Genomic DNA, 8,100 nt, shown 5'->3' on the forward strand with positions numbered 1-8,100 from the left:
TTACTTGATCTTCAGATAGATGAAGACCAGGGAAAGAGTTTCTTAATACTTTGGCTGCTGAGCAGAAGGCTGAATAAACACTCTGGGTCATCCATTGCTTTGTGCTGTGCAATCAGTAAACTACTATCACCTACCATGAGTCGAATACTTTTCCGATCTGTTTGGTTAATGCATCATATCTAAACTATTGTTTCTTCTTAAACTTAAAACCTTAAAATCAAACAAGTTCTCAACTCTGATGAAGAATTAACCTGACTTGAAACATTAGCTTACTTTTCTTCTACGGATGCTGCCTGTCCTGCTGCGACTTCTAGCATTTTTTGTTTCTATTACAGATTCCAGCACCTACAGTAATTTGCTCCTAAGTTCTCAGCCATTGTCTTGAGTATTTTGTGACTCACGATCCTTAAATCTTGCAACATATTCCTTAATATCACTCCACATCTAAGCACCCATCGCTCTGCATTGTTATGGACCAGGTCAGACCCCCTCAAAACATTTCAAGAAGGTAGGCCAGACCCTAACTTTTCTAATTGTTTCAGGTAGGTGTAAGTGGATATTCCAGGAGTGGTACAGCTGGTAAAAAAATGTGTTGCTGGAAAAGTGCAGCACATCAGGCAGCATCCAAGGAGCAGAAGAATCGGTGTTTCAGGCATAAGCCCTTCTTCAGGATTGAGGAAGGTGTGCCAAGCAGGCTAAGATAAAAGCTAAGGAGAAGGGACTTGGGGGAGGGGCATTGGGAGGTTAAGGTGAGGGTAATAGGCCGGAGAGGGGGTGGGAGCGGAGAGGTCGGGAAGAAGATAGCAGGTCAAGAAGGTGGTGCTGAGTCTGAGGGTTGGGACTGAGATAAGGTGGGGGGAGGGGAAATGAGGAAGCTGGAGAAATCTGCATTCATCCCTTGTGGTTGGAGGGTTCCTAGGTGAAAGATAAGGTGCTCTTCCTCCAGGCGTTGTGTTGCCACAGTCTGGCAATGGAGGAGGTCAAGGACCTGCATGTCCTTGGGGGAGTGGGAGGGGGAGTTAAAGTGTTCAGCCACGGAGTGGTGGGTTGGTTGGTGAGAGTGTCCCAGAGGTGTTCTCTGAAACGTTCCGCAAGTAGGGATAGATGATGTATTGCATTAAGAAAAGGGAGAATGTGAGGAGGTACCATCACACTGTGATGCTGCTGCTCCTTTAACAAGATTAGGTTGTCCTTGGTTTCTTTTCAGAGGGTTCATAAATGCATAGATTCCAAGGTGTCTGATTTGTGTGAGTTTTAGGGCCAATTTGATTATAGCTAACAGATACTGCCTCCAGCAAAAGGTTTTCAAGGTTTAAAAAAAAACACTTGTGCAATGAAAAGGGAGTGGCCAGTTCTCCCAGTTCATCAAAAGCCCTTCATCAGGAATAAAGGCAGTGAGCCTGAAGCGTGGAGAGATAAGCTAGAGGAGGGTGGGGGTGGGGAGAAAGTAGCATAGAGTACAATGGGGGAGGGGATGAAGGTGATAGGTCAAGGAGGAGAGGGTGGAGTGGATAGGTGGAAAAGAAGATAGGCAGGTAGGACAAGTCCGGACAAGTCATGAGGACAGTGCTGAGCTGGAAGTTTAGAACTAGGGTGAGGTGGGGAAAAGGGGAAATGAGGAAACTGGTGAAGTCCACATTGATGCCTTGGGATTGAAGTGTTCCGAGGCGGAAGATGAGGCGCTCTTCCTCCAGGCGTCTGGTGGTGAGGGAGTGGCAGTGAAGGAGGCCCAAGACCTCCGTATCCTTGGCAGAGTGGGAGGGGGAGTTGAAATGTTGGGCCACGGGCAGTGTGGTTGATTGGTGGGGGTGTCCCGGAGATGTTCCCTAAAGTGCTCTGCTAGGAGGCGCCCAGTCTCCCCGATGTAGAGGAGACCACATCGGGAGCAACGGATACAATAAATGATATTAGTGGATGTGCAAGTAAAACTTTGATGGATGTGGAAGGCTCCTTTAGGGCCTTGGATAGAGGTGAGGGAGGAGGTGTGGGCGCAGGTTTTACAGTTCCTGCGGTGGCAGGGGAAAGTGCCAGGATTGGAGGGTGGGTTGTTTGGGGGCGTGGACCTGACCAGGTAGTCACGGAGGGAAGGCGGAAAGGGGTGGGGAGGGAAATATATCCCTGGTAGTGGGGTCTGTTTGGAGGTGGCGGAAATGTCGGCGGATGATTTGGTTTATGTGAAGGTTGGTAGGGTGGAAGGTGAGCACCAGGGGTGTCCTGTCCTTGTTACGGTTGGAGGGGTCGGGTCTGAGGGTGGAGGTGCGGGATGTAGACGATATGCGTTGGAGGGCATCTTTAACCACGTGGGAAGGGAAATTGAGGTCTCTAAAGAAGGAGGCCATCTGGTGTGTTCTCTGGTGGAACCTTCCTGCTCCACTAAGATAGAAGATCTAAATAAGTCTTGTAACAGTGCATCTTGATGAGTGTGATCTCTTTTTTCAGGATCATTTCATGCAGGACACTTATTAACTTGTACAAAATTAAATACTTTGTTTTATTGCATTATAATTAGCAGTCTCCTCTGTGTGAATAACTGAAAGTACTGAAGGTAAAGGTGGAAACTGATTGGTTGCTGCTGATCTTCCTCTGCACCATCAACTTCAACCATCTAAGCAAACTGCCTCTTCCAAAACCACTAAAACTTTCATGGTAAATTTTATCCTATTGACTCTGTTTTTCTCCTCATAGATCTTTCTAAGCTGCTGAGCATTATTTTAGAATTTATTGTTTTACTTTGGTAAAATCAACAAATAAATAATTCCTTTGAATCCATCCATTAAGAATAATTCTGCCATGAAATGTTATAAGTGGTCATTCTGGTGCAACAAGGAAGAATGAAGATGACAAATGTAAATTTCAGGGCAAGATTTTGACTCATTCATAATCTAACACATCCACTTGCACAGAATTACAGTTGGGCCCAAATTGTCAATTATCAATGCATTTTGCTCCATTCTCCTTACAATATATTTTCAGGCAGTAATTGAAACAAATTAATATAAATGCCAATGTTGAGGTTCCAGGAATTGTAGTTAATAAATGTTTGATGAGAGCAAGTAAATGGTGAACCCATCCATGTTTCAACATTTGCACGTTCTGTTTCCCTACCCAAAAACCTGACAATGAAAAATGCACAATTAAGCTACAGAAAATCAGACTCCAGAAATTCCTGCAACAGCAGTAATATACATCGATTCCTATGGTAGGATATTTCTTCTTGGTACATTAGGTATCTGTTACAATAGGAAACAGCAAATGAAAATCGACAAAATCATCAGGATTTTAAAATGGGTTAAAATTTTAATGATAGATCCTTTCTTGATTGAAATAATTGCTTTGGACTGTTTACCCCTAGATGTAAAGATTACACCCCTCAGAAATAATTATTTCTCCCCGGATTAACATATATACTCGAATCCGTTTTTTATATTTGTCTGTGTATATATAGATCTAAAGTTCTAGTCTTTGGCGGATCCCGTTTTGTCCCATTATTCACATACATGCTTTCAGTTCTAGAATTCCTTCTTTCCACGCTGCCTTTCACGTCACATTCTAACCAGAAAGAACATTTCCAAGGGGAAGACCCACGATCTAGAGTTAGCCGCAACAAATTAAAGATAGTTTCAAACTTAAGGAAAAAAAATATAATTGCACGAAAGTGGGCGTCATGTCAAAAGTTTGGACAGAATATAAAAACAACAAAGGATGACTAGGACCATTCAATACACGAACGCCCATTGAGAAGATGAGATTTGAGCACACTACAGTAAACCTATGCGAATTGTTGGTCTTCCTATGTCGGTACATTAGGACTTCCTTTGTCAACGAAAGTGGCAAGACCTTTAAATAACATGAAAAATAAAACAGCAACCTATATAGACCATCAAGCTATTCGAAAACAGAATCGGAAAGAAACTTGCTAGACCTCCTCGCCTTCAATGAGGTGGCTAATTATGGTTCAACAGCTTTAAGAATGTATGGTGAAGAACTTTCCAAAATGCGCGTGTGTAGAACACAATATCAGGGAATTGTGAGGAATTTAGAGTCAACCTTCCCGGGTTTTTGTGATACTTGAGTCAGATGTCATCTTGTTCTAAGTATGAAGGCAGCGCGGAGAATCGTAAGCGTGAGTCCATGTCTTAAAATTTGGACAGCGACGTTTTAACATTAAACTTATTTAGTTCAATTAAACTTATTAGTTTGTTCATTTTCTTTGCACTTATTCTAGGCTGCCATAGTGAACATTGACAGTTTTATGTCATTCAACATTATAAGTAAATGCTCTATAACATTAGAAGACGCGACAAACGTAATTATGAGAAAGTGAGGACTGCAGATGCTGGAGATCAGAGTCGAGAGTGTGGTATTGGAAAAGCACAGCATGGGATGAGCAGGAGAATCGATGTTTCGGGCAAGGGCCTTCATCAGGAATGAAGCATCTTCTATCTTGTCCTATTCCCTTTGCACTCTCACCAGGAAACTATTTTTGTCATTTAAGCTGTCTGACCATCTACCCATCTCTCGATGGGCCGAATAGCCTGCTTCCGCATTGTGGGGATACTATGATTATCTTAGAACTTGGTTAAAGGATGACCAGAACTTGACATAGAGTGCATGGAAAATGTCAATATCAACAGAGGGACAATATCTTTATAGATAACAACTTGGTCCATGTGGTCGCCTGGGTTGTTTTTGACTGTTTAGTGTCCGCGCGGGGTGTGTGTGTGTGTGTGTGTGTGGCGGGGGGGGGGGGGGGGGGTGTTAAGAGAGGAATTTTCCACTTAGTGGACCCCATTGAACCTAGATTGTACTGTCCTTTGTCTCTTTTTGGGGACTACATAGGTAGGAAGAGATGAACAAGATGTGGTGCAGGCTGGTCGGACCAGCTGTTTGCTCCGACCGGCCAATTTCGTATGTTCAGAAATGTTAGGTCATGTAAGCCGTTCCGGGTAAGAAGGGATAGTAAAAAGATTCCGTAGGGGCAGAGGTAGAGCATCCAGAAGACCTGCTCCTGAAATAATGTTGACCCGTGTTAAACTGATCTTGATACTTGGTAGGACCTGGAAAAGCTCAGCAGGTCAGGCAGCATCTTGATGAAGGGCTGATGCTCGAAACATCGACTCTCCTGCTCCTCCAGTGCTGCCTGACCTTTACCAGGACCACACTCTCGACTCAGCATCTGCAGTCCTCAGTTTCTCCTAGTGGGTAGGACCTGTTCCTTTCCCGTTTATCTACATCCAAAACCGAACCCCAAATTACGGAGTAGTGAACCACAATCCTCGCTTTTTTTTTGAACATTTATTATAAAACGTATTAAAAATGGTTGATTTCAAAAGAATGCAGATATGCGATTATCTACAAAGCCCGCGATTTCGAAACACTTGTTTTCATCAAACCCAACACGATACTGATCTGACACAAAATCCACCGTATCCCGGACACTTATCACATCAGGCGCGGTTTCCTGGCAGAAAGCCATTTCGAAACCGGCTTTCACAAAGAAGTGTCAAGAACATGTGCGAATTCTCACTATACTGTAAATTGTCTTTTCAAGCCAGGTAAATCACTTTAGAAAAACACACACACACACACACAAAATACATAGTATTTCACAGAGTATTTACAAATATACATCAAGGTCATATTAACCGTACATTACACGTTAGTTATTGTTTCACCAGTTCGTTAACCAGTCATAAACATTGCGGAAAATAGTAGGGAGGAAGAATTGTTTTCAAAATATATTAAACCTTTCTACGAGTTCAGTGCATTTAGTTCATTCACACTTCAACCAGGACAGTGCCGGGACTGTGGCTCTGGTTTGTATACTGCTCAAGCCACATTCTGAGTTCGGAGATCTTGTATCCTTCTGGCCCCCTCCCTCCTTGATACACGACTTTCTGGTTCTGGACGACATACAGCCGTTCAAAGTAAGCGCCGTAGGAAGCGTTGGAAGAGTTGTCCATGGTGTCGGCCACCACAAGGCAGCCAGGATTCTCTCTGTCCATCAGACTGGCGGCTTTCAGGCGGTCTTGCAGGGAGCGGTGCTTTGGGATGTCATACGGGGCATCGGTGCTGATCCAGCCGTCAGAAGGGTGGGCTTCCTCAATGTAGACCAGGAGGAAGTCTGCAATGTCAGCATACTGGGCGGCGAGCCTCTGGAAGGACTTAAGGCGCGCCATGAAAGGGGGTCAGGTGCAGCTGCCAAAGTTGAGAATGAGTGGTCTGCCGCCGCTGCTATAGTCCAGCAGCCGGACCGTGCTCTCGTCCCGGAGCTGCACCACCTCAGGGTTGGGAGCCGGTGAGCCCACGTGGGCTGATTTGAAAAAGTCCACCTTCTGGCCGTACCAGATCGCTCTGAGGGAGTCCAGGGTAAACATTCGGTTTGTGTCCGAGACACACAGGGGAGGATCATCGGCATTTCCTTCGCTCTGTTGCCTACTCTTGGACAACAGCCGCTTTCGGATGCACAGGATATCGAGGAGCCACAGCACGAAGGCGGTGATGAGAAAGCGGGGTAACAGGATGAACACAGCCACCAGCTCCTTCAGGAGCTTCATGGTTGGTTTGTAACTTAGAGCCTCCGCCCTCCCCTTCCCAGGTAGCAAGTGCCTCCCTTGCTGCTGTGATCGAACCGCCACGGCTGGTCCCCTTTTAAAACTCCTGTGTTGAATGAAGACAGGCCCCGCCCCCCCTTGTAGACCCCGCCCCGGGGATGATCCAGCAACAACGGAATACCTCAGCACTGAGCCAGGCCAGATGGGAACAGGGCAGGACGGACTGGCAGCTTCCAAGACTTCATGTCTCCGAGGAAACAGCCACTGGCCCCGGACCTGCTTTGGGGATTCCAGATAATCGAAATCCAGGACTATTTATAAACCGAAAAAGTACGACACGGGGCGAGAACGTGGCAGTGCGCCCACGAGAAGGAGTTTAGCGTTGTGCAGGATAACTGCAACAGACCCAGTTAAAAGTCACACAACACCAGGTTATAGTCCAACAGGCTGCTTTGGAAGTACTAGCTTTCGGAGCGCTGCTCCTTCATCAGGTCGCTGACCCAGCAGCGGACCAATGGCGAAATAAATAAAAAGACACTGAGGAATACGCAACAAATGCTTGCCTTGCCAGAGACACTCAGATTCACGAAAGAGTTTTTAAAGAAGGAAGTATTAGCTCATAAACTTTGAGAATATTGTTTGGAATGGTCCAACAAAGGGGAATTATTTTCCTTAATTGCATTGCCCCCGTTTTTCTTCTTACTGAAAAGTTCAATTTGTATTTCCTGCGACTGAATTTAAAAAAAAGCGCATGGGTTTGGTTTGAAACAGAATACTCTAAAACGTCAAAATAATGAGATATATTGTTGTCTATGCAACAAGACACGAAGAATTAGTGGCTGACCTTTTAACAGTTAATATTTCAGAGGCGTTAAACACGACAGTTTCGTTGAGTGTTTAACCATTGAAGTTTAAGTGCACCAAACTATTGATTTTTCATTCGCTATGTCTTTCGGTTGTTAAGCTAATGGAAGCATTCGCACTGGCTATCAGCAGTAGTTTATTGGATAGCTGACTCCAAGTGTATGTTAAATGGTTTATACTCCAGCAAGGAGCCAGTTTCCACTATTCCTTTAAAAGTTGCTCATAATTCGAAATAAGAGCACTCTCATGTACCGATAATTTAACTTCATTTTAAAATTTAGGCAGAAAACTTAAAATTAGCACAATGGATTTAACTTTGGCTTATCTGGATGCAGTGTTGACATATAAATATTAAATATTACTACCGAGTTCAGTTATCATTAGAGGGCGCTGTTGGCTGGTTGGTATTTCACATCCTGCAACAATTTGGACATTTCTTGTTGTTTCATGTAGTGTACTACACGCCGTGAGGTTTTGTTAGCTATAGCAGGAACATATAAATAAACGTCATTCATTTAATCCAAATCAGATCGACCCCAAAATGGACGTTTCCTAGTTTAAACTGTATCTTCTACTAAAGAGTTTCCAAACAAGAATAAATATCCTGTTAGGAGCACACATGCGACAACAAATAGTTTATTGTAGAAGAAATAAGACACTTTTTGTAAAACACTACTGGTGA

At 44.2% G+C, this 8,100-nt stretch overlaps 1 protein-coding gene across 1 annotated transcript; it reads right to left on the reverse strand.

Moving 5' to 3' along the window:
* Nucleotides 1–5,303: 5,303 nt before the first annotated feature.
* Nucleotides 5,304–6,619, reverse strand: dio3a (iodothyronine deiodinase 3a). Its single transcript, XM_072568499.1, has one exon. The coding sequence runs from the start codon at nt 6,555–6,557 to the stop codon at nt 5,778–5,780; it is 780 nt and encodes a 259-aa protein (XP_072424600.1). The 5' UTR covers nt 6,558–6,619; the 3' UTR covers nt 5,304–5,777.
* Nucleotides 6,620–8,100: the final 1,481 nt, after the last annotated feature.

This window comes from Chiloscyllium punctatum, chromosome 4 (genome assembly GCF_047496795.1).
Source record: "Chiloscyllium punctatum isolate Juve2018m chromosome 4, sChiPun1.3, whole genome shotgun sequence".
NCBI lineage: Eukaryota > Metazoa > Chordata > Chondrichthyes > Orectolobiformes > Hemiscylliidae > Chiloscyllium > Chiloscyllium punctatum.